Source organism: Ammospiza caudacuta, chromosome Z, assembly GCF_027887145.1.
Source record: "Ammospiza caudacuta isolate bAmmCau1 chromosome Z, bAmmCau1.pri, whole genome shotgun sequence".
In the NCBI taxonomy this organism is placed as follows: domain Eukaryota; kingdom Metazoa; phylum Chordata; class Aves; order Passeriformes; family Passerellidae; genus Ammospiza; species Ammospiza caudacuta.
In genome coordinates, this window is record NC_080632.1 from 76,228,250 (window position 1) to 76,255,042 (window position 26,793).

General features: G+C 47.4%; 1 protein-coding gene across 1 annotated transcript in view; it reads right to left on the reverse strand.

Moving 5' to 3' along the window:
- Window positions 1–4,105: 4,105 nt before the first annotated feature.
- The window catches only part of SPEF2 (sperm flagellar 2), a 124,593-nt gene continuing 101,905 nt past the window's right edge, over window positions 4,106–26,793 (reverse strand). The window contains exons 28-34 of the mRNA XM_058823982.1: window positions 13,815–13,953; window positions 12,427–12,581; window positions 10,689–10,843; window positions 8,761–8,938; window positions 7,835–7,925; window positions 5,926–6,001; window positions 4,106–4,609 (exon numbers count right to left, since the gene is read on the reverse strand). Of these exons, the coding sequence (XP_058679965.1) occupies window positions 4,106–4,609; window positions 5,926–6,001; window positions 7,835–7,925; window positions 8,761–8,938; window positions 10,689–10,843; window positions 12,427–12,581; window positions 13,815–13,953 (1,298 nt within the window). The remainder of the gene's footprint in view (window positions 4,610–5,925; window positions 6,002–7,834; window positions 7,926–8,760; window positions 8,939–10,688; window positions 10,844–12,426; window positions 12,582–13,814; window positions 13,954–26,793) is intronic.

The following is a 26,793-nucleotide window of genomic DNA, read 5'->3' on the forward strand; positions in this document are numbered from 1 at the left end:
CCCTGGAAGATGCAAAAGAAGTTTTGCAAAATATAGAGTCTGTTGAGCCACAATCTACAGCCATCACCCTTTAAACACTGGTTTTCTCATTCTTAGGTAACAAAAGATGAATTTATGAGTTACTGCTATGGAGTTAGTTCTTCTGTGGATGCTGCTGCTTACTTCATTTTAAAGATGAAGAAATCCTGGAAACTCTGTCTTTTGCTTTTATTTGCCCAAACTTCATTAGGGCCATAGACTAAAAATAAGTGAAATACTGCTTAGCTTGTTGTGGGCTTGTTTTTTCCCCCAGGTCCGATCTGAGCAGCGCTTCTGGAGCTGCACGATGTGATGGCAGCAGCGAGTGTCCAAGGGCTGGGCTCTGACGCGCCTCGTGTTTCAGCAGGTGGCGCTTGGAAGCCAAGGAAAAGCGATCCTGGCTGAAACCTGGAGCTGCCGCGTGAGCAAGGGATGATAGAGTCGGTATAATTTAGCAATTGCATTTTCTGGCATTATCAGTTGTTTTCTTGTGTGTCTGAGCATTAGATTTGTTTTGCCAATGCTCTGTGACACACAGGAGTGTTAATTTGGGTGGCTTCATGATCACAGTAATAAGGAGGTGTTTGTCTCTACAATAATTCCTCACAGAGGTGGTAAGTCTTCTTTATATCACAATTTATCTGTTTTTAAATGATAGCTTCAGAAACCCCACAACCCCAGAGATAACTAGCTTGATTTAAAAGTGTATTGACTAAAATCCAACTGCCTCTCCCCCCAGGTTGCAGCACTGCTGTATTGCTGTACCAATACAGGCCTTCAAATCAATAAACACTCCTGCTAAGAAGCTGAGAAGGGGCTGTACCCCTGCCCTGCAGAAATGCCCTGCCAGCATCACCACATCCTTTGCTGCCAGGAGAGATGGTTTCATAGTCAGCTTCTGCCTGCCAACAATTGCCCTGGACTCAGACACATGTCCCTTCAGCAGTGCAGGGACAATGTTTATTTTGTAGCCCAGATTTCACTGCCCATCACAGGCATTTAGCCATCCCTCCACCCTGGCAGAAGCAGTCCTCCTGCCTCCCCACACTTAGCTAGATGGTCTTCTGCTGCCCCACCGACACACACAGCATTTGTGTGTGTTTTTTCAGCCTGTCTAATGAATGTGCGCAAGGGGAGGAGATGTGGTAAACAAGCTAAAGCTTTTAGCCAGGGATGACTATTGCCTTGAGATGTAATTAGCATTTTACAGCATCATTAGAATTAGACCATGACTCATTGTTATAACTGACAATAGTCTAAGTTTGTTTGTGTACAGCTAAGAGACGTTTGCATAGTGCAGGAGAGGAGCGCTCACAGTGCTGGGAGGTGTTTGCATGGGCTGCACACAGGAGAGGGGAGAAGCAAAGATGGGAGGGTGACTGTGTGTCCCCACGACAGGGGGACAGGAGAGGGGCTGGAGCCCCACGGGCACACAGCAGGGAGGAGCAGGCAGGTCCAGGCACTGTGTCATACTGCAGCTACAGAGAAACCAGTGCCAGCAGACTGGCTCTGGGTGTGCAGCTGAGCAAGGGCTCTGGGGGCAGAAGGGGGAGAAGGAAAGTTGTGCTGAGCTAAAGGAAGTGCATGGAGTATGTGAAAGCTGAGCACAACTCCTGTGTGATTACTGAGGCAGATGGGAATCTGTGGACAGCTCTGGAGAAATTGTCATGTAGAGTAAGGAGACTACTTGACAGATTGTCCAGACATAGCCGTGGCTGTATCCTCATATATGGACTATATATAACTTCGCAACAGACAGGAAATGCTTGTGGTGTTTCGGCTTTGGTGCATATTTGGCTTTATTTTTTTTTTCCTGAAATAAAGCTGAAAGTGGTTATATCTGCATACATCCAACAAATATGTTACAGAAATACAGAATTACAAAAATTGAAGGAAGCATAGCACATACTGTAGAAGATTTTCCTGATGTGCTTTTTTGCTTCTTCCTCTATCCCCTTTTTGTTTGTCACTGTGTCATGGAAGAAGGTATCATTCTAGTATAGTCTGTCCGTATCTACAGTCACACTGTGCAATTTCTCATAGTATAAGCATTATCAGCAGCTCTGTTTGAAAAAAAAAACCACAAGCAGTATAAAGAAAATGAATGCCCAGGGCTTTGGTCTTTTTCTTCTGCATCAATTAATGCTCCATTTGGCAGTAAACAGCAATAAAAACCATTCTGTAAAATGTCACTGGAATGCCTTGAGCCAAATGTGAGGCCCCTTTGCACACAGTAGCTGTTAAGCTCTCCCCACTTGAAAGTTTCCCTTGCACTGGGTGGAGGTGGAGGAGGTGGAGTGCTGTCTTGGGAAGGCTGGTTTTGGCTTGATGTGCTCCAGAATTGCTGTTTGGTTTGTACTGTCTCCTGCAGCATTCAATTCTAATTCAAGCAACTGAGTTTAATGCAAGCCTCACTCTCTGCCATATATTCTTGAAACAGGGCCACAAGAGATTTTCAGTGATCAGATTCATTCTGCTGCTCTCCTGGCACAAAGCTGTCTTGGCAGAGGCAGATGGAAGCAGTTGAGGTTTTGCGACATCTCTGTGACCATTACGAGTCAGAACAAATGAGCATCTCATCCTCTGAGGATAAGAGAGGACTCTTTTCACCATTTAGGCTCTGGGAATGTGAATATAACCAGGTAAAGGAGAATTTCAAAGAGCTGGAGGAACTGAGACTGCACAGTGAGGCGAACCCTGAGTCCAGAGTGCAAGAAAGCAGCTTGGATGTCCCATGGCCACACGCTTTGCTGTCATGCAACCATGTGGCTGTAGCAGCTTTACCTCCAAGTGTGTGCTCCAGAATGTGCAGCATCCAAAGAGGACTGTGAAGTGGCTCAGCCATAATGTAAAAAATATAATAAATGTAATACCATAAAGAAAAAAAGTCACAATGAAAAAAAAATTAAAAACTAAAAAAAAAAAAAGAATAAAAGAGTACCAACAAACAAAGAAATCTCATGGCAAATTATAAGATATTTTAAAAAAACTAAATTAGGTCTTGTGATGTCTGGCAAGGATCCACAACATTCCATCCATCTTCCTATGTCAGATGTTGCATGAGAACATTGCCTGTCCAAAGTCATAGTACTTGTGTGCAGTCGCAGCCATTGGGAATAATGCTAGTAAACAAACATGGTCAGCCCAGTCTCTGGCATGGAAAGCACTTATGCTACACTAATAATTGCATAAGACCTGCAGAAAAGGAGAGCATCATGCAATTTACAGATGTAATTCAGCTCCTAGGAAGAGAAAGGACTTTGCTTCTCATAGTTGGTACATGAAATGTTGAAGACCTCAAAAGTATTAGCAGAAGTACCCGTGCATCCTGTAACTGGCTTAAGGGCAGATCTTTGCCAATAGCAAAAAAGTAGTGGCATTTAGGGTTTGCTTTGTTGTAATTTGAGTCTCAAAACCCCCACCCAAAAAAACCCCAAAACAAAAACAACCAAACCAAAAACTAAATCCATCTCAGGAAACATCTTCCTCAGGTGGGCCCATGTAACATTTTTGCTGGGCACTCAGCCAACTCTCATTGTGGTGCTCAAGCTGCCTGAATTGCCAGGCATCTAATATTTGATTGCAACTCTAATTTCCTGTCTCTTTTGTCTTTTTACTGTCTTTTGACTGTCTAGGGGGGTGTTAGTCTTGACCCACCAGTGTTTAAAAGAGGTTGGGTTCTATTTAAAAGGAATTTATTGCCATATTTCTTTCTAAGGCATTACTAAGAGCTTAACTCTCAGTAACCAAGAGGGTAACAAAAGAGTTCATTAATTTCTACGAGACATGCTGTGATCCTCGGCTGGGATTGCATTGTCACTGCTCTGGATTACACAGATTTGATGATCGGAATCAGGCTGAATTAAATTTAATTTCTGCTGCAGTGAAGACTGCTAGCAGCATACTGAATGCTGAGATGGGCTGCTTCTCACTGCAGTGTAGGAGATCCCCCTTCCCTGCAGGTTGCACCGTGAGCAGAGCGCATGAGGGAGGTGGGAATGCTCAGGATACAGGAAAACAGAGCCAGGAACCTTCAGTATCCTGCGTGTGCTGGAGAAAAAACTGCATGCTGTAATTCTTGTGAGATTTACTGGATTTTGTAGAAGTTGGACATTGTGACGTAGGCTTCCTCATTGTTCGCTGATCTCATGTCACTCTGGGGCAGCATCTGGCACCGGGTGTCGCCGTTCAGGGGCTCTGGATGGGGCTGCCCCGAAGGATCCAGGGCACGGGTGGAGGAAAGGCTGAAACCATCGTCGTGCAGGGGCGCCCTGTTGCCGTGGCAAAGCTCATAGGTGCTGGAGCTGCAGCTGCCCTCGGTGACTGCAAACTGGCTGGGGCCCAGCAGCCTGTGCAGGGCGTCAGCCGGCCAGACCCCTTCGTAAGACACTGGCAGGTTTGGGCTGGTTTTGTCTGCCATTGCAGGGATCATCTTCAGGTCTGATCCACTCCTGAATTTTTCTGGAAGGCTTGTCTCTGGAGCAGTTGATGGCTGCAGAAAATTTTCCAGTTCAGCTTTTGCCCAAAGGCCATCCACTTTATGGATATGAACATAACCAAAACTCTCTGGGTTAAAGCTTATATCAAAATTCTGTGTGGCAAAGGGAACAGCACAGTTAGTCAACAGTGGGTGTTAGCTTAAGATAAAAGATACTTTGATAATTTATTTTAGAAGGGTATTTATTATTTCTTTAACTCCAGATGTAACCCTGAGCAGGCTGAACAATAGGTTAGCACAGAATAAATTATCACATGGCTGAAAATCCCTTTTTCTATTAACTTCATTCATCCAGTGTCCTCCTCTGGGCAGTACCCCCAGAGAGTGTTTTATGCTCTATACAGTGTTTCAGAGACTTTTGTGAGACACATTTATTGCCTGCCTGCCATTTCACAGGAAGGAGTGTGCCCACCCAGGTGGTATCTTTCAGTTTTGCCTTCCTAATTTAGCAGCAAGGGAAGTAAAAATTTGCCACGACTTCCTGAAAAACGTTAGGAATCCCTCAGCTGGGGAGCACAGGGGCTGGGGGAGCTGTGTTAGGCCTCCTATGAAATTTATAATATGTTAATAATGTACCTGGAATGAACAGCACTAATGCCTTACTCATCGAACTGGCTTTTAACTGGCAAAGCAGTTCACATACTGCATGATGTATGAACAATGCTGCTGACCATGTCAGGGTGCATGGACACCACCAGGGATGTTTGCAAGAGGTCGCCATCCAGCTCATGATCACACTTTTGTAGAATCACCAAAGCAGCTTGGTTGGAAAGGAACTGCGGAGTCCAGCTTTCTGCCAGAAGCAGGACCTGGATTAGGCTCTTCAGAGCCCTATCAAGCCATGCCTTAAACATAATCCCAAAGGGGAACCTACCTTGTCTTTGGGCAGGCTACACAGTGTTTAATTCTTTTCACAAGGAAGATTCTTTCCTTGTATCTGAAAGAAGTTTGCCCTGAAGCAACACATGCTTGTTGCCTCTGTTACCAGAGGCGTGTGTTTCCTGTCTCCACACAGCTGTGTGATGAGAGCACCTTTCCCATCTCTCTACATATACCTTAGGTATTGGAAGGTTGTAAATAGTATTCCCCACACCAAGCTTCCTTTTCTTCTGTAAAGAAACTTAATTCCTTCAGCCTTTCTTCATACATCAACTTCCCAAGACCTCTGTAGATATTTTGCGCAAGTCAAACTTCAGGCACTAGGTCAATTTCGTGTTATTTCCATACCCTTGGCTGACATCTGCATGAGCAAATGTGAGCTCTTTTCAGTGAAATGTAGAAGTAATTTCTGAAAGATGTCCTAGCTCATGCAGCACATGCACATACTGCCTCTCATGAGTGTTAGTTTTGTCCCCAAGAGTCTGCGCTCAGGTGGAAAGATGGAAGAACAGATAGAAGAACATACATACGTTTTTTGGTTTCTTGCATAGTTGCTCCAGTGTTTTTTTATGGTCAGGAAGGTTTGGCCATACAGCAGGCTTGATCCTGAAACAGCAACAGTAGACAAAAAGCAGCATGAGAGAGGGCTATGTTGAGGTGTCAGAGGTTCATGTTGCATCATTTGTACCAGTTCTCACAAAGCCTTAGGGCTGGCTGGCATTATCCAGAATAAAGTCAGAGAAGCCTCAGAATAAACCAGACAAGAGAAGAGGAATTGTAAAGGTCACCAAAAAGTCATTGTTCTTTGGAGCGCACAAATTGTCACAGTTAAAAGAAAACACTTCACTAAGTACTGGAAATGCAGCAAATTATGCTGGCAAAGAGTTTGTTGCTTGTTTTCAATCTAGCTGTGTGAACAGGGCTCTCTGTGGTGAAACTGTTTTCTCTAAGTGCAAGAAGATGCTGTGGTTAAAGTGGAAATTTGCTGATATTCGCTTCTGTTCAATTAATTCAAAGAATGGCATATTGTCCCATTCCTTGGCCAGCAATTTGAGTTTCAGACATCTCTCCTGTAGTCTTATTCTACAGGTCTCATTTTTGCTACCTTGATCAGCAAAGTTCTCATGTTGTGCTGCTTGATGCTGTCACCTATGATGCATCTAGAGAATGTTGTCCAACTGATTTTCAATCATTGCAGTGTTAAAATTATACATGTATATGAATATTTATTTAATTTTATTTATGTGCCTGTGTGGCTGTATATATGCACTTGTATAAAACCCTCTTCTTTCTAAAATGGAAATATCTGGGATCAAAAAGTCTCACCTGTTTTTTGCTGCAGTTATATATAAGCAAGACTTCTAGCAAAGTTAAATAATCGCAGGTTCTCAGCAACAGTAAAATGCAAGAACAAGAAATCTCAAGCTCCCTCTATACTTGTGAATAAAGCAGCACTAGAGCAGATAACTCCAGTGTCTAAAATGTGTAATTATTAAAATAGTTTGTGGCATGGTATGGCTGGGCCAACTAACATTGTTCAGATAATCCCCATGTGTTACTCTGGAGTTGGCACAGCCCAAGTGTTGCCCCAAAAAGGAGCTCAACACAGAGTTACCTCTCTTGAGGTGGGTGTCATGGACAGACTGCTCTGAGTGTTGCTGAAGAGTCCTGGGCTTTCTATCTTGCAAGAAGTTCATCTTCTACAGATAAACTTGGATTTCATCCCTCCAGATTCTAGTTTCATAACGTTATCTACATATCTGTTCATTTTCTTAAGCTTGTCAGCTCTACTGAGCCATGTCATTAAAAACATATCTGCAGTCATCCATCTACTGCTGTGTAGCAGATATATGAAAAACCCAACTGCAGCCCAAGGACTGCTTGGGTAATTAATATCCTTAGACCCAGTTCGGGCTGGTCTTGCCTCGTGGCTGGCTGGAAGAGGATTTGGCCAGGCTGGTGTCTGGCACCATCAAGGCAGAGGGCTCTGCCCTGGTGCTTCTGAAAGCACCACAGAGCAAACAGCCCCCTGACTCAGCCTGTGAAAGGGAAAGAGGTCATCACTCTGGCATGCTGTTTCCACACTTAGGAGTTTGCTAAAACCCGCAGGTTCCTTTCTTTTCTGGATTTTGCTTGAAGTTTGTGAGTCAAATTTGCCTCCACTGAGACACTGAGTCTGTAAGTGCTCTGTGGTGACTTTGGCTCGCTGGAGTTCCCAGGGTTTTGAGATCAGGACTGGAATCTGGTCCAAGTGGCAGGTCATCTTCTGCCTGCCAACACTGTCTCTTGTATTGCTCATTTCTACTCTTTGCTTGCCATCAGCTTGATACAGAGTTCCAGAGATGGAGAGAGAATAGTTCACAAGTATAACAGGGGAAAGCAATAAGACTGTCAGAACAGGATTGGGTTCCAAAACCTTTTCTGATACAAAGAGATTACCTGTTCTCCCAAAAAACTACGATCAGTGCAATCACAACAATGGACAGCATGAATCCCAGGATGGAGAGTATAACCATGACCACACTGCTGTCTGAAGGAAAACAAAGAGCATCAGCCAGTGCATGTAAATGTCTCACTGTTAAGCCACCCTAACAGTGATGTCTTTTCAGATGATAAATTACGAACTAACACCAAGTATTGCACTTGCTTATCACTGGGCTGGGCTCATTTCTCCTGCCTCCGTGAAGGAGATGAATGATAGACAGCCACAGCCTCAGCACTTGGCTGAGCTTTGAGCTGGGTTCACAGTCTGGATTAAAGCAGCTTAAAGTGTGCTGTCACCTTCTGTGCATTGAAATCAGTACTCACTGTGTCCTCACAGCAGCACAGAGATGACTTCTAACACCTGCAATGCTGAGGTGCCCCTGGGGACTGGGGGGACCCAAGGACCACAAAGATTATTCATGTGCAGTGATGAGATTTTATCCTGTGTTGCATTTGTGATTCAAGTGCCATGTTCACACCCAAGCCCAGGGTTCTGAAATGGGTCATGCTTCGCAGCTCTGTGCCTTACCCAAAATGTAAGCTTTTCCTTCCCCTGGCAAGCCAGCCAGCAGCAAGCAGTGAGTCAGCCTTCATCTGCCTCTGCACCCACACCCTCATGCTCTCATGGCAGCACTTCCTCTGACCTTATTGCCCTTGAGTGAGATTTAAATCTTCCTGGAGAGCCAGCCCCAGACCAGAGCAATCCAGCTGCTCTGTGAGTCACCTCCCTGGAGTGCCTATGTCTGTGAGGGCTGAGCCTGCTGTGGCTGTGGGCTCTTCCCTCCCCATTCCCTCATCCCTGCTGCTGCTGAGGCTGGCCAGGGAGCCCAGACCCCACCTCTGCTTTCCTTCAGGAGGACCAAAGTGTTTTCAGCTCTTACAGCTTTCTGTGGAGTGCTGCTCTCTTGCTGTTTTGAAGCTCTTGGAAGTGCTCCATTCACTCCATGTGCCCTTAAAATAATCTCCATTGGGCTGAGAACGTACTTTCACCTCATACGATGCTTCATTTTCAAGGTTTTTCCCCAGCAATTTTATCTGAAGGTATGGTGACTCTATTGTCTAAACACACACACACACACACACACACACAAAAAAAATACAATTATTTTTCCAACAGACAGTGAAGAATTACCCTCGAATTCAGCAAAATATGTGAGATCAGGTGCATCCCTGAAATGCTGTGCTGTTTACTCCATCTGCCTAGCTATTACACAGGTGCTTATCAGGGCATCAGCCTAGTTAAACAGGAGCATAGTCCAGATAGTATTAAGAAGAGAGACAAATGCTGGATAAAAGCTTTTTAGGAAAACAGCTGCGAGTATTAACTGTGCTTTGTGGCAGCTGACACTGCTGTAGGAAATATATGCTTCCATGAAAAGGCTCAGAGGAGAGATGGGGAAAAAATATATTTCTGCAGCATAAAAAGACAATGTCTGAGAGGACAGTTACAGGGAAGAAGCAGAAATCCTGCAGTGCAGCTCTGGTGCTCTCCATTTCAATATATTTTGCTGCCTGAATCCATTTTCTTTTTTCCTTAAGTTCTTTGATGTTTGATCTTTATACATTTTCAAGCCTAATCAACCAGGAAGGAGATTTAATCTGTGAAACAGAGAGCAGTTAATAAGCAAGCTCTAAATGATGTCCAGATGTTAGAAAAACAAATTACTGGTGGGTAGAATTGCCTTGTTAAGGTTTGGGTCTTGCCATGCTTCGATGCTGTGAGACCTGGGGGGAGGTTAACAAAGCTTGGGAAGAAGGATGCAGTGATGGTAATGGACACAAAGAGTGCAGAATTTTTGGGCCATAATAGAGGACATTTGGCAGAGCCCCCAAGATAAGGAAGAAACTAATAAAGACCACTCAGTGACTGTGCTGAATCAGCTCTGAACTGGCTAGAAGGTAATTCTGGCAGGAGCAGATCACGACTGCTGACTCATGGCCCACCTGGACAAGGGAGCCACCAACTCAAGGGAAGACAAAGACTGAGCCTGAGGGCTAATTAGCATGAGATGGGAGAGAATCATTAACCTATAGAAGATGGAACACTAATTAGTAAGAGAAGTATGTAACTTGTGGCCAAGGAACAATAATTACTTTGTTTGCTAAAATGTATTAATAGTAAAATGTTTTGGTAGTGCTTGATTTGTGGAATACCACTGAGCACCCAGGCTTGTGCAACTGGAACAGTCAATGTTTCTCTCCACTGTGTAATTACTGCCTTGTTGCACTCCAGGTAACAACTCTGATTTTGGTGGAGAGCACTGTGTTCCCTCTGTAGTAGGGAACACAGGTGTAGTCCATGCTCTCAAACGTTGTGAGCAGCTTTTGCATGCACACCCTGGTGACAGGGGACACAGAGATCCCTGCAGCCCCAGGCAGACCCACTCCACAGCCTCAGACAGCCTGAGGGTGGGAGAGCTGCAGGGCTGCCTTGGGAGCCTGGAAGGGTTCAGTGGAAAAGGAGGAGATGTGAAGAAACTTGAAAAATAAGTAGAGGCAACAAGTTTTACTGACTGATGAGCACAGAAAGTAACAGCAAAACCACCACAGCAAAGAGCAAACTTAGAATGGTTCAACACTTGGTGTCTTCTATTCCCACTGCAAAGCCCAAATTATTGAAACCTCTTTTGACTGATAGTCTAATATTAGTAATATTTGAAATTTCCAAATGCCAAATATTGCACCTTTCCAAATTTTCAGATGGAGATCTGCAGAAATGAAGATTTTTACATTTTTACATGCTACAGGTAATTTTGATAATGTTTAATTTTGGAAATTAGTGTGAGCATACCAATACATCACCACTTACCTTCCAAGGACCTTCTTTCTGCCGATAGGCTACTTGGTGCACTAGCTTGTCCTTTAAGTATTTCTTCCTTGAGTGTGGCGTGCAGTAACGAATGAGATATTCATTTGCCTCCCTTTCATAGGTGATGTTTATAGCAAATGGTACTTCGGGCTTAACTGCAAATGACAACAAACCAGGGTAACACAGGAGCAGAATAATATCAGAAAATAAACAGGGTTTGAAATGTGAACAAAAGTCCACTTTGAGTTACAGCCCTGCAGGGTGACCTATCTTGAGGAAGAGCTGTCCTGAGTTAGGTAATCCTCATGCTGAGCCCCAGCTCACCCTTGTGCCCTGATCCTGAGAGGGGTTGGGTTTTGACCTGCTAGAGAAGGAGACTGACCAGCGGGGGAGCAGCTTCTGAGGGATGTGACATTTAGTCTTGGAAAACAATTCCTGACCATGCACACCCCTGTGGCAGCTTGAAGCCCTGAAATTCAGTCCCTATAGCCATTGCTCTGAGATGGAGACCCCTGGCAAAACCCAGCTGGGAGGAGGTACTTGGGAGCACCCTGTGCTCAGGTACCACTGTGGCTGTCTGTCAGGGCAGTGGGACAGAGGGAACTACAAACTCTGATGGTGTTAGATAGACCAGAGGGGGCTGTGGCTCCACAATCTTGCTGTGAACCCACATCTGACCTGGTCTGCTGGAGACTGTGCCAGAGACCACCTGTGCAAGTAAATCAAGTCCAAAATGCAGCCCTCAAGGCTCCTTCCTAGCTGAGCCTGAGCTGGACGGGCTTGAGACCTGCAGGCACCTGTGGCTGTGTCACTGAATTCATCTGGGTAGGTACATCAGCTCTCACAGCAACACAGAGCCCACACCTCTCTCCTCTCAGGAAAACACATATAGCCATAAATTGTTCTTGCTCCTTCTACAACCCCCATATACTTAGATCTTCCACAGTTTTTAGAGTAGGCGCTGCCAGAGATGGTCCAGGCTGGCCCATAAACTAAGAGGTAATGTAAGATTATTACAAAACTATTGGACTGTGGCAGAAATGTTTCACCAGAGAGGGATGCTGTAGTGCCTACTGCCAACCAGAGACAAAGCAATGTGGCACCAGAGAAGAACAGTCAAGAATCTGTCCTACCCAGGCTTCTCTGCCACCCTGGAATGACACTGGTTACCAAGAACAGTAAATCCTGTGAATCCCCTTGAATTTCCTATTTCTTGGCTCAGGCAGGTCCCTGGTGAGTGTTAGCCTGATCACAGTTACCAGTGCAGGATGCACCTTGTTCAGGCTACAGGATGCACCATGAAGTGAGATCTAGCAGCCTTGTGCTCCCTGTGCTACTGGGCTCATGCTATCCGTGGGCTGGCCAGTCCCTAAACTGCATAATCCCTGTCAGAGATTAACAAAATGTCCCTTTTTGGCAGTTCATCCTCACTCAGGAACAGCAGCTTCAGGCCTGGATTGGGATTCAGTCTATGTCCAGGTCTGGGCAGTGTCACTATCAGCCTGAATTCAGCTACGCATTTTGAATGGAGGCTAATAATGATGGCTTTGAGTCAGGGGAAACACCACACTCTGATAACACCCCAATCCCGGCTACACGCCCTGCTAAAATGCTATTTTATGCTGCCTTCATCCCGATTGACCCTTAGGTTTTGTGCTGGGCTATTTTTTCCCCATTAACCCCTATAACATAACATCCATGTTTTTAAACTTCTTAAACAAAATGTTAAGTGTCTCACCAATGTCAGTTACAACCAGACTCCTGCAGACCCTTCTCTTCGTCTCAGAGTACATGCAAACATCTCTGTTTGAGAGTATATCAATGAACTGTAAGAAGAATATATCTTCCTGTTTCTTCATGTTGGAGCAGGCATAATTGTTGTCTTCCTTGGTACTGTTGGCCAAAGTGACACAACAATAATTTCTTCTCAGTGTTAATATGACTTAACTACTTACTATAAGAGATCTATCCTGCTTGCACCTTTCACTTATCTCACTGAAGTGAGACTCCATGTGAAATAAGAAATAATGCAATGCAAATAAGAAGTTTGAGAGATTGATAATGTTTTTCCTTGTGGTCCTTGAGCACAATAAAAAAGTGATGTGAATCACACTGAGCATCACAGAGCTCTTGAGAAAAAAATGCAATTATTTAATTGGAGGTGCATGTGTTAAAAATTTGCATCTTCAAAAATAACCTTACCACTGCTATTTTTAAGTATAAGGGAATGTGTTTTGATGTTTTCTGAAGATACAGAGAAATTTCTTATTGACTTAGGTGGTAGCAAGTAGAGGTCAACAGTCAGCCTGTCCTTGAGGGAATCACATGGTGGTTTTAAAACTTTTTTTCCATTTGTGTGGTTCCCATGTTTGAGAACTGCCATAAAACTTCAGTCAAAACCAATAACAAGTCCCATAAAAATAGAAAAATTCTAATAAACTGTAAGGAATAAAAGGAAATAATTAGCTACTAGTATATAAAGATTCACAAAAAATATCCACTTCTTTTTTTGGCTGCCACACAGCTTTCAGTTTCAGGAAAAGCAGAAAATGGGAAAAGGATCTGTATGCTCAAGAAACAAAATATGACCTTCAGCTTTGCGCAACAGCAAAAAAAAGAGGGTGGAAAGAGTTTCAAGGCCTCAATAGGAAGTGGAGATGACTGATGTGTTTGATAACTGTTGGAGGTTTGTGTGCTTGTTCTGGTGTATTTCTTGTATGTCTCTGTGTGCAAAAACAATAGCTGAGTTTTTGTCTTAACCTAGATGAAGGCATTTTCTCAGGCGCAGAAAATTAACCTTCTGCTGAAGAATTTTCTGTGGTAAGGATTTAGTCTTCAAAAACATTTTTTAAAATACCATTTAAATTAGAGTAAAAAACTCTCAGTTCCTGCTTCATATTTCAGAGCAACAGAGGCAAGATTAGAACTATTGTAGGCACTATAATCCCCTTTAGAGGCACTTCCAGCTCTTTCTTTTTTCTCATTAGGGAGTTATGTTCTGCTTCAGTAAACTCCTCTTCTTTGCTGAATATAGTACTCAAACTTGGCAAAATAGGAATTTGTCTAGCTTTGCTGCCCCTGTTTCCCTGCATGTTGTTTACCAAGGGACAGACTGACAGCACTTACCACAGAGACAGGGTGTAGTTAGTGTTGTAAGGAGACAGCTCGGTGAAATTGCAGGTCAGGCTGCTGAAGGAGTCCTTAATTTCCAGCTGGCTGAAGCAATCAATGTCAAAATTGTCTGGTTCGTCATCCCCGAGAGTCCCTAAGGAGATATTCACAAGACGTTACTGAAGTAAACCTGTGAGTGTATTTGATTTGCAGCTCCATTGTATAGGAGGTTGTTTCTTTATGTGGTTGCCTGAAAGAAAGAGACTGAACCCACCTGTTTTGTAAGAATCAGAGAAACCTTGTCCAAAACGAAGTTAAAAGACATTTGCACCTCTCAAGATTGCTCTCCCTTCATGCCAGCCAAGTCCACCCACACGCAAGAATATTTTGGTGCCATGAGGTGGCTAAGCCACATTTTGGTTGTACTAGAAAGCTTTTTGAAATGTCACGAATTTGGGCTCAGGAGGAAAATCTTAGACTTTCTGCCAGAATGCATGGCTTCCTGCAAATTTGCTTCAATGACTAATAACACAATCATGATTTGAGTAAAAGCATAATTTTAAAAACCTACACTTGGCATGTTTGAGGCCAGTGATGTAAAAAATGACGCTTCTGAGAGAAGTCCTTTCTGGCAGAAAATGCCAGTTTAGCCTCATTTCATGAAAGCTCACCCACTATCGCCAAGTTGATAGGGAAAGGGTTCTTGTTATCAGCCCTAGAATGGATCCTAAGGGCAGGAATGCCTCTGACTCCTTTCACCAATGGTTAAGGGTACATAAACCTCTTTCCTGAGTCAAGGGATTATGCTCGATCCCCTGCTTCATCCTCCGCTACTCGGACAGGTCCTTGCCATATAGGACACCTGATACAATGATAAAAAGAATCACAGAATCAAAGAAAGTTTTGGGTTGGTAGGGATCTTAAAGATCTTTTAGCTTTATCCAGCATGAGCAGGAATGATACCCACAGATCAGTTTGCTCAGGAGCTCATCCAAACTGGCCCTGAACCCTTCCAGGGATGAAGCATCCACAACTTCTTGTGGCAGCTCATTCCAGAGCTTCACTATATATAGAGTTTCTTCCTGTCATCTAATCTAAATTCCCCTTCTGACATTTAAAACTGTTCCTCCTTGTCCTATTGCTATCTGCTGTGGGGTGTCAGTGACTCAGAACTCACAAACACAGTGGGGAAATGCCTGTTGAAAAATTTCCAATGGAAATTTTCTGGAGAAAATGTTCTGGAGAACATGATGGCCAACTCTTGCATCTGCAGTCAGACTTTGAGTAAGAGAAGTCCAGAAGTCAGTCAGAAATGCAGAGAAACATGTGAAAGCAGTGCAGGCAGAGGCTGGGAAGGGGACTGCTGCCACCAGCATGAGTGATGGGGTGGGAGCATCGGAAGCTGCACTAATCCAGATCCCTCAGTGTTGTGGTGTGTTGTTGGTATGTTCTGTTTCTCCCCCTTTGTGTTATGATGGTTCTGTCCTCCCAGTTTTCCCCGCCCTAGTTTCTGTCCATTATTCGGTTGTTATGGTTACCCTCATGTTATGTAATTTCCCCTCCCTCCATTCCCAAATATGTATACCCTTCTCTCCTCCCTGGGCCCAGTCAATCACTCCCCACTCCTCCCAGGTTTCCAGAAAGTTCCCTTCAGTAGGAGTAGTGATTGGCTGAGGTCCCGGGGCCCCTCCTCTATATTGTATCAATTGGTTCTCCCTTACCGTCTATTATGTTAGGCTCGTCCCCTGCCTCCCCCTGATTGGTTTTCTGTAACTCCCTCCCCCAGTTACCACTTCCCTTTATAATCTCATGCCCTACCTCTTTTTTTGGTCATTCCCTGCTGGTCGTCCCCCTGGACATTAAACCAGTTTGGACCCCAGGAAGTGTCCTGCTCTCATTTCGCTCCGCCCTATTCAGCAGCTTTATACCGAGACCTCGTCCTGCAGGCACAGCCCAAGGCTTCTACTGCCGAGGGGTGCCTGAAGCTGCCAGTCCTGGGGCCTTGCCACCGGGACTGACACCCCCTGCTGCAGTGGGGCTGTTGGCCGCCCCTTCCACTAGCCGGGTCAACGAGTCTCAGGCCGCAGTCCACGCTGCAGATTGGCGCCCAATGTGGGGCCTGGGCCGTCGCTCAGACCCCGCAGACGAGGTCATCGGACCTCTGGACATTAATCTACCACCGGTCACAGCAGGCTCCGTTGTAGGAGCGGCGCTCCTGGTGGACCCGGAGCTACAACTCTCGTCACCCAGGGAGAGCTCCGAGGGCGGAGTCCTGCCCCCGCCGGATTTTGTTTTGTCCGTTGCCTGACTGTTAAGCCCCTGCCTTGGGGGTCTTCCCTTCCACCTTTTTAATCTCTCCCGGGACCTGAGCCCTGCTTTTGGGACAGCTCCCAACCCCTCTTCTCCCTACACCCCTTCCTTTTTTGTTTTTGCTTTCCTGTGGGAGTGCTACTCATGCCTTTCTTGGGATCGGTAGCCTAGTGGTCATGCCCTACTGGGACCGCTGCTAGAGAAGCTCCTACTTCCCTAAAACCACTTTCCTGCTGTCTTGTTGCTGGGGGGCTCATGCCTGCTGTGGGACCGGTCTTCTAGGCAAGCAGCAGCGTGGAAGCAAGCGAGCAGACGGTTTCTTGTTTTAGTTGCTTTTGTTCCAGTTTTGGGCAGTTTTTGTCATCGGAGGGGTACTCTTTTCTTTCTTGTTTTTTCTTGAGTTCCACGATGGGTGCGCGGCAAAGCACTCCCCAAAAGAGAGCATACCACCAGGTTAGAAGTTTGTTGATGGGGGGAGGGTTGGATCCCTCAGAAGTTGATATAAAGAAGTTGATAAAGTGGATTTTTTCCCAGTTCTCTAACACTACCCCAGAGCAGCTTAAAGACCCCCTTTATTGGAGAGCCGTATTGGCCAAATTAGATCAGGAGGTCAGCTCTGGGGAGGCGAAACTTTACCCGGCCGCTTACTGGGCGGGTAAAGTTTTGCAGTTATTGTCTCCGCAGGGGGAACTGCAAAAAAATCCATCGGCGTCACGGTCTCACCCCAGTTCTCCCAGTTCTGTTGTCCCTACCCCGTCTACCTCACCCCGTGTTCCTCGGTCGGAGCCCTTGAGGGGGGTCCTCAAGGCCAGCACACAGCAGAGGCTCCATCCTCCCTCTGCCCCCTCTCGATCGGCCCGACCTGGCCCTCCTAAAGGAGGACTCCGAGGAGATCCTGGCCAGACTCCTCGGATCAGGTTTTCCTACCTCTTTTCCCAACCTCCCCAGTACCCAGTTGATATTCCCAAAACTGTTAGGTTTAATGTCCCTCCGCCTCCACAAGATGGCTCCCATGGAGCCCAAGATGGAGGCGGCCACATGTCCTTTCCCGCCAATTTCTCCTTCCCACAATCCCTTCGCTCCTCAGCCCAACCCCTTCCTACCCCGAGATCCACCCCTTTCTCCCCTGCCTCCGCCCTCTGTTCCTCCCTGCGCTCCGCCCCTTAGTAGCCCCTCCTTTGTACCGCCTCCTCTCTCCGCCCCGCCTCCGGACTCCACCTCGGAGGCAGAGAAGGTACAGCCACCACCTCCTGTTCCGCCACGCCCCTCAACCTGCCCCTCCCAGATGCCAGGCCCCGCCTCTGCCTCCCTCCTTTCCGGTTCCCATGCCTTCCCTTCCGGTTCCCACGCTTCGTGTTCCGGGGGGGGGGGGGGGGTAACCGGAAGCCAGGGCGAGCCCCAGTTTTTGAAGCCGCCCCGGTTACCTACTGCCTGAGCAGAGAGGGGAGTTCCCAGGCACAGTGGGTGCCAATAGCACAGGACCGCATTAAGGAACTGTGCAAGGCCCAGAGAGAGTATTCCCAGGAATCGGAGTATTTCCGGGGGCTCCTCTGTTCGGCCCTTGCACCGGGAGATCTGGTCCCCGCTGACCGGAGGACTCTTTTCTAGCCTTTTAGGCCCTATGGAATTTAGGGCCTGGGCAGTAGAGTGGGGGAGGGAGGTCGCTGAAGTTCTCCCACTTCTCTGGGAGAACCAGGCGACCTCGCATGATGCGGATGGCCAGCTGGTATCCACAAATCATCTCGTGGGTACAGGGGCATGGGCTGGTGGGGCAGTTCAGGCATGGGTGCTCTTCCCGGTTCACATCTCCGAGTCCTGTCGTGCTGCAGAGAGAGCCTTTTTTAAACTCCCAGCTGTCTTCTCTCAGCAGGACGAGGAAGAGCCACGGCAGGCACCACAGGAGCCGTACCTGGTTTTCTTAGAGCGGCTCTATAGATATGTAGAAACTCAGGCTTCTGAAGAAGGAGTGAAGGAAACATTACTAAAGCAGATGGCATTTAAGAATGCTAATGCCGAATGCAGGAGAGCCATCCGGACCCTGCCCCGTAGCCCACGACTGACCATCGAGCAAATGATGCGCGGGAGGTCCCCCTACAAGGAACACCAGACGCAAAACCTAAAGGAAAACGGAACTCGGTGGCATTCGCGTCGCCTTCCATCTTTGACGAAGACGATCATGATGCAGCAGCAGTGGAGTCTCTAACACCAGGGACAGCCAGAAGGAGCCCAGGCACCCACCTATGCCACCTTTGTAGAAAAACTGGGCATTGGATGCCAGACTGCCTCCTGCGGGAGGAGTTCCTAAAGTACCGGAGAAAAGAGTGTCCTGCGGGGGTGCAGGAGGGAAAACAACAAAAAACTAGGCAGTGAGCACAGCCCCTCCCTGCGCCATGACATAAATAAGGCGGGCAACTCAACACCAGGCAGGGAGGAGGGAACAGAGAGAAGCCCACCACATGCCTTAACTAAACGTGACCTTTCTTTCCCGGACTTGACATACTGCACTTGTTGGTTACAGCCTCAGCCTGCTTTAACAACTACTTCTTCGTTCTTTCCATACAGGCTGCAGCTGATCCGAGACATTCGCCTTTCTGACAGAGATTTCCACCTGGTGACTGCCGACATCCGACATCCTGGCAGCTGGAGGAGACTTGGACGTAGCAGGTGGATCATTGTTGGGGACACCAAATATACACCAATAGATCTACACATAGTCCCGGGGTTGGTGACAACCGACTGGGACAGATTCGCACTAGGGCTGTACTGCGTCCAGCCCCCGCTTTCTCTCCCCAGGGGCCAAGTCATCGCCCAAGCCATCCCGGTGCTGGAGGAGGTGCAGGACTCCAAGTCATCTCAAGGGTCCTCGCCTCCAACGGTTGCTTGGGCCTAGGTTGTGGGGAGGGAGAAGCCCAGGCTGACATATCAACTGTCCCTGGGCGCAGACCGTAAGATCGTGCGGGGGTTACTGGACACAGGAGCGGATGTGATGATCATTCCCTCTAGGGATTGGCCGTCACATTGGGATTTGCAAAACGCAGCCGGACACATTCAAGGTGTCTTAAATTGGCAAAACAATCAAAGAGCGTTGTGCAAATTACGGGGCCGGATGGGCAATTGGCTTCAGTACGCCCATTCGTTTTAGATTACACCGAGCCCCTGTGGGGAAGGGACCTGCTAGCCCAATGGGGAGGCAGAATTGACCTTCCAAAGGCTCCCCAGGTTTTTCGGGCAGTGGCCACTGAGGAGCGCCCTACCTGGAAGCTGGATTGGTGATCAGATGAACCAGTACAGTGGCCACTCAATAAACAAAAATTGAAGGCGCTCAACAAGCTTGTTCAGGAGCAGCTGCTCAAAGTCAACCTGGTGGAGACCATGTCACCTTGGAACTCCCCAGTGTTTGTCATTAAGAAGCCCAGTAAGGACAAGTGGCGGCTCCTGACCGACCTCTGTCAAATTAATGAACAGATAATTGATATGGGTCCCCTCCAACCAGGGATGCCATCCCCTACAATGCTCCCCCAAAATTGGAATTTGGCCATTATTGATATCAAGGATTGTTTCTTCCAAATTCCCCTACATCCTGATGATGCCCTGCGTTTTGCGTTCACGGTTCCCTCCATCAACCGTGAGTCCCCGGCCAAGCGCTACCACTGGCGAGTTCTTCCGCAAGGAATGAAGAACAGCCCTGTGATCTGCCAGTGGTACGTCACTTCGCTGCTGTCTCCTGTTCGTACAGCCCTCGGGGATGTCGTCCTGTTACATCATTATATGGATGACATCCTCGTTTGCGCCCCAACAGATGATCTACTTGCCCATGCGCTTGACCTGACAACCAGTGCGTTGGTTGCTGCAGGGTTTGAGCTCCAAGCAGACAAAATTCAAAGGATGCCACCTTGGAAATACCTGGGCCTTGAAATCACAAAGCGGACCATGGTGCCGCAAAAATTGGCTATAAGGACTTCAGTCCAGACCCTTGCGGATGTTCATCAACTGTGTGGGTCTTTAAATTGGGTGAGACCCTGGCTAGGTATACCAACTGAAGACCTAGTCCCTCTTTTCAATTTATTGAAAGGGGGAGAGGAGCTGAGTTCTCCTAGGGAACTCACCCCAGAGGCTCAGGTAGCCCTGGAGAAGGTTCAAAAAATCATTTCGGCCAGGCAGGCCCACCGCTACCATCTGGGCCTGCCATTCAAATTCATTATTCTGGGGAAAGTGCCACATCTTCACGGCTTGATCCATCAGTGGGACAATAGTCGGAAGGACCAGGGTCTGGGTGACCCCCTCTTAATCATAGAGTGGGTGTTCCTCAGCCACCATAGGTCCAAAAGAATGACAAGGCCACAAGAGCTGATAGCCGAACTGATCCGAAAAGCAAGATCTCGGATCAGGGAGCTGGCAGGCTGTGATTTTACATGCATTCACCTTCCAATTCAATTGGTTTCGGGCCAACTCAAATTGAAGACCTTCAATGAACTGCTGGAAACCAATGAAATGCTCCAATTCGCATTAGATAGCTACACTGGCTGCGTTGCGGTCGATCGGCCAGCCCATAAAGTTTTTAATTCGGAGTTTAAATTATCTATTAAAGGGATTCAGAGTAGGAAGCCTCTAGACGCCCCGACAGTGTTTACTGACGCGTCTGGAGCATCCCACAAGTCTGTAATGACTTGGAAGTATCCTCAGACTCAGCGGTGGGAGGCTGATGTCACCATTGTGGAGGCTTCTCCACAAGTAGCTGAGTTAGATGCAGTCATCCGGGCATTTGAGAAGTTTCCTGGTCCCTTCAATTTGGTCACAGATTCTGCATAAGTAGCCGGTGTAGTATCTAGAGCAGAATCAGCAGTTCTGCAGGAGGTCTCTAACCAAAAATTGTTTAATTTGCTCTCTAAACTTGTAGAATTAGTCTCCCACCGAGAGCACCAATTTTTCGTGATGCATGTAAGATCGCACACCGATCTGCCGGGGTTCATCGCTGAGGGCAATCTCAGCGGGCCGACTCTTTGGCTGCGGCTGCTGTCACGGTGGGCCCGCTCCCAGATGTGTTCGGCCAGGCTAAGATCAGCCATTAGCGTTTCCATCAAAATGCGCCGGGTCTGGTCAGGCAATTCCATCTTGCGCAGGACCAGGCCAAGGCGATCGTGGCCACATGTCCCCAATGCCAAGCCCATCAAATGCCTTCCATCGCGGCTGGGGTGAACCCCCGGGGCTTGGTGAGCTGTGAAGTGTGGCAGACGGACGTGACACACATTCCGTGCTTTGGGAGGCTGTGTTACGTCCATGTCTCCATCGACACCTTCTCGGGAGCTATCTTTGCCTCTGCCCACACAGGTGAGAGGGCGGCGGATGTCCAGAAGCATTTGCTTCTGGCGTTCGCTGTCCTGGGCATCCCTAGGGCCTTAAAAACTGACAATGGCCCAGCGTATACTTCCAAGGAGCTGCGGAGCTTCCTGCAGCAATGGGGAATACAACATAAGACCGGCATCCCCTATTCCCCGACAGGTCAAGCTATGGTGGAGAGGGCCCACCAGAGCCTGAAAAAGACACTAGATAAACAACGCGCGGCGGTGAAGGTGGAGACCCCCCACGTCCGGTTGTCGAGAGCTTTGTACACCTTGAATTTCCTAAACTGCTCTTTCGACAACCTGAATCCTCCAGTTGTCCGACACTTCGGCAGTCACCAACAGCTGCAGCCGAAGGCCAGGCCTCCGGTCCTGATAAGAGATCCGGAGACCTGGCGAATGGAAGGGCCATTTGACCTGGTTACCTGGGGGAGGGGATACGCTTGCGTGTCCACTCCCTCAGGGCCAAAATGGGTACCATCCAAATGGGTCAAGCCCTTCCTACCGAAGCAGGCAAAGACATCGGAGGCTGCACCGCAAGTGCAGGAGGCATGCTGGCGGTGGAGGAGAAAACCTCACACTTTCTCTCATTTTTATCTTCCCGACAGGTTCCCTCTGACAGGGTCCCCTTCCTCACCTCCATTGGTCCGTGCCCCTTTCCGAGTTGTCTTTGATTCCTGACCTTCCTCCCCTGTGTCCGACTCCTCCTCCGAACTTGATTTACTTTTTGGGACAGAACCATCCCTTTAAGAGAGAATTTAAGTTGTAACCATGTTTATTTTGTTCTTTCAGTTCATCTCCCCTGCAACACCAGAATGGCCCAGCTCAGCCCTCAACCGTGGCAGCTCCCAAGCGTCTTCCTGCCTCTTATGATCTTCTGCCTCCTCGTGCCACCTTGCGCAGCATGGATCGTCCCTCAGCCAAAGGTGAATGTCTGACGTACCTTGGCTTAAGCGTTGGGGCTCACCATATTTGCCTCGACGCAGGATCAGCAGAGGACCGATGTCGTCGTGCCTTGTGGGGATCCCTTTCTCTCCAGGTGAGTTCCCCCCTGCTTTTCAGTCATCCCTTTCCCCGATTTTGGCCCGGAGCCTCACAATCCTTCCTAGTTTCGATTCCAGCAACGCCTGGAGAGACGGAGTGGTCAAGCTGGATCCCTTACCCTCCGAGCCCACTGAACTCCACCTACTCGGTTCTGCCAATTCCTCTATTTGTTTTCAATTCGAGTACACTTTTTCCCCTATTGAGAAGGGCAACGAAGTTGTGCAACAAAATAAAGCTGAATACCAAGCCCACCAGTGGTGCAAGGCTGTTTTAAAGATCAGCGGCCCCACCACCACGGGCTGCACCCCATACGTCCTTCCCAGGGGAGCATTTTTAATTTGTGGCGACCAAGCGTGGGCAGGCATCCCCTCTGGTCTGGTCGGAGGGCCATGCACATTTGGCAAGCTGACGCTGTTTACTCCCAACATGACACAAATTGTTAATTGGAAAAGGACGAACATCACAGCAGAATTGGCTAGGTCTAAAAGAGATCTTAAAGATCTCCCTGAAGACTGTGATGATCAAATTACACATTGGTCACATTCCATAACCATCGCTTTTACCATTTTATTGCCGTGGGTATCGGTGGCGAAGCCTCTAGGTGAATTGGGCCGCCTAGAGTGTTGGGTGGTTAAGCAAGCCAATTTGACCTCAGCTGCAATATACGACCTCCTCACAGACGAGGAAATAACAAGGAAGGCGACACTCCAAAACAGGGCAGCAATAGATTTTCTATTGCTGCTCCACCACCACCGATGTGAGGAGTTCGAGGGCCTCTGCTGCATGAATTTATCCTCACAAGCCGAGGACGTGAGACACACTATCCTGCACATGAGAGACCAAGTTCACCGCATGGAGCAAGAAACATCAGATTGGCTGAGGGACATTTTTAAGGGTTGGGGCTTGGGCAGTTGGGCCAGTTCTGTTTTGGAATCCGTTCTGAAGGTTGTTTTAGTTTTGTTTTTACTTTTAATTTGCTTTTCACTGATCCGTGGGCTGGTCCAAAGACTCCTTAATAAGATCGCAGCTCCGAGTGTTAACCAGGTGGTAGCAGGAGAATCTGCGGAAGTGGACACCTACCCTTCAGAGGCAGATGGATCCGCAGATGAAGAAGACCTCACTACACCTCCCCTGCACCACCAGGAACTGTCCTATGAGGAGGAAGTCTCCTGGACTGACCAGCCCTGGAATCCTGCCTTTTGAACCTTTCAAGCACAAACTTTTCCGTTCTTTTCAATTTTATTTAACAAAAAACAGGGAGATGTTGTGGTGTGTTGTTGGTATGTTCTGTTTCTCCCCCTTTGTGTTATGATGGTTCTGTCCTCCCAGTTTTCCCCGCCCTAGTTTCTGTCCATTATTCGGTTGTTATGGTTACCCTCATGTTATGTAATTTCCCCTCCCTCCATTCCCAAATATGTATACCCTTCTCTCCTCCCTGGGCCCAGTCAATCACTCCCCACTCCTCCCAGGTTTCCAGAAAGTTCCCTTCAGTAGGAGTAGTGATTGGCTGAGGTCCCGGGGCCCCTCCTCTATATTGTATCAATTGGTTCTCCCTTACCGTCTATTATGTTAGGCTCGTCCCCTGCCTCCCCCTGATTGGTTTTCTGTAACTCCCTCCCCTAGTTACCACCTCCCTTTATAATCTCATGCCCTACCTCTTTTTTTGGTCATTCCCTGCTGGTCATCCCCCTGGACATTAAACCAGTTTGGACCCCAGGAAGTGTCCTGCTCTCATTTCGCTCCGCCCTATTCAGCAGCTTTATACCGAGACCTCGTCCTGCAGGCACAGCCCAAGGCTTCTACTGCCGAGGGGTGCCTGAAGCTGCCAGTCCTGGGGCCTTGCCACCGGGACTGACACCCCCTGCTGCAGTGGGGCTGTTGGCCGCCCCTTCCACTAGCCGGGTCAACGAGTCTCAGGCCGCAGTCCACGCTGCACCTCAGGGAGATCTCTCCCCCATGCACTAATATTTAGTGCCCATTTGTCACCATGAGCAATTGTGCTAAGAAATTACTACTGGTCTTCTCAGCACAGCTCAGGGAGCCCAGATCTCCCTGAAGGACCACAAATGCAGTGTCCTCTAGCAGTGTTGCTGCTTTGAGGGGAGAACCTGTGCAGCACAGAGGCAGAGACAGAGACAGAAATGCAGGCACATACAGACACAGATACAGAGAGATGCAGAAATAGAGCTGCTGTATTTAACCGTCACATTGAAGACAGAGACACAGAGAGCAGCCCAACTCTGGAACAAGTTCTGCAGCAGTTTCACAGAGGTGAGAGTCTGTCCAGTGCAGCCCTGTGCCATAAGGGCAGACATGCTCGTGCAGGAATATGTACCACATGCAGTTGCATATTTGTGGGTAAAAGTGTGTGCGTAAAAATATGTGTATTCAAAATCTGGAGGATACCAAGTAAGCTGAAATGAATCTGTTTAAAATGGAAAACAACGCACCATATTTTATACAGATATATACATCCAAAACTGACATGCACAGATATGTCATTTTCTAAGCCTCTCTTTATGATTTTACTTGCAACTGCCAGAAGACTTGCTTTATACTCAAGGCAATGTTAAAACTTAAAGGTTAGGATGACTAATCTGCCTTTCTATATGACTGCTTGGTGATCTCTGTAAATGCAAACTGTATACACCAGATTTTGCATCAACTTCAAAACCTGACAATAAATGGCTTATCAAAAAAAATTTCAGCTATTCACTATCAATTTGCTGAAAAGTTACAGAAATTTGAATTCATTCCCTATCAGTTTGGTTGCAAAATGAAAAGAAGACAAGGTTTAGTCTTGTAGTTCAAACAAGCATTCAAGGTTTAACCAACACAGTGAAGCTTTGCTGCCACACTGGAAGGAGAGCTGACCTTACCACTTAGACACTGAACATTCACATTGCGATTATGTGGTTCCTTATTCATGGAAATAACATAATAACCATAGAATGCATGATAATTAAACCTCAGGAACAGTGTTAAGTAAGCAACTTGAAATGTTATTTCTGCTATGGTTTTTCCATGGGCTGACTAATTTTTTTGTCTGACATAAGCACGCACACAGTCTCAGCCTCACTTCTGCCCTAAACCTCAGAACCATCACGCACAAATGTGTTTGCTACGCGAATGGTTTTGTGAGTCTGACATGACTCATACTGCTAAGGACTCTTCAGTGAATTAAAAATTTACAAGACTGTTGTAATATTTGCTTTGAGAAGTGCAGACCAGGCAGAGCCATGAACCTGGCTCTGCTGAAATCAAGGCAGGGCTTGGGAAGGAGCGATTCTAAACTGGGATAGAAACTGCTGTCATAGCTACAGTCATGGCAGGTCCTTCACAGAAATGGTTCTCTCTTGGGTTTGGACAGCATCTAGCAGGATGGTCCAAACCACAGCAGGAATCTCAGGAGCCTTTAGAAAGTGCAGGGTGTTAGCAGAGGCCAAGAACATCCTCACATCCTCGAGCTTCGTGCTCTAGAGCCACCAGGACTGACAGCAAGGCATGACACCAGAGGCACAGCTAAGCGCTGCTGTCTCCATGGACAGAGCAGTGTGAGACTCTAGCATTGATGCGATTCAGGCAGAACCTGTTTGAGTCACAACAGTTTAGATGGGTTGGACAAACCCTACAAGTGTGGGTAGGAGAACCACTGAGGTTGCCGTGCCCATGAGCCTCCTCTGCCACCTGCAGCCTCCCTGCCTGCCCCTCCTTGGCTCTGCCTGGAGCTCCCTGAGGCTTTTGGGGGCCTCCACCGCTTCTTCCTGGCTGGAGGACAGCAGCTGGGAGGCAGCCTGGTGCTCAGAGGAGAGGAGGAGATGGAGGCAAGTGCTGCAATTAGCTCTTCCCTCCTCTGCCCATAAGAGTGCCCATAAGGGCAACTTCATGCCTAAGTTGGCTACTGGCACTTAGTAAGGAGCCAGGGCAAGTCAGAGAGGCAAAGAGTGAAAGTCAAATATCTATCACGGGTCATTTTACCCCAGACTACTTAGTTTGTTGGCCAAACACAGGAGATTCATAAAGAAGTCATAAAAGCTGCTAATTGCACAGTGGGGATATTCTGAATCTGTCTTCAAGTATAAGGAAATAATGATTTACTCATGTTAGGGACAAAACAAGCAAAGGTCTGATCATATCTGATTTTGGAAGCCCTGAAGATTTCAGCAAAACCAACAATAAATCTCTGGCATTGAACATTCATCACCATAGCTGCTTTCCAAAGCTGGCTCTAAACAGCTGCCAGTTATACAAATAAATGGCAAATAAAAACCCCAGGGTGGTTAGATGCAGTTCTGAGCCAG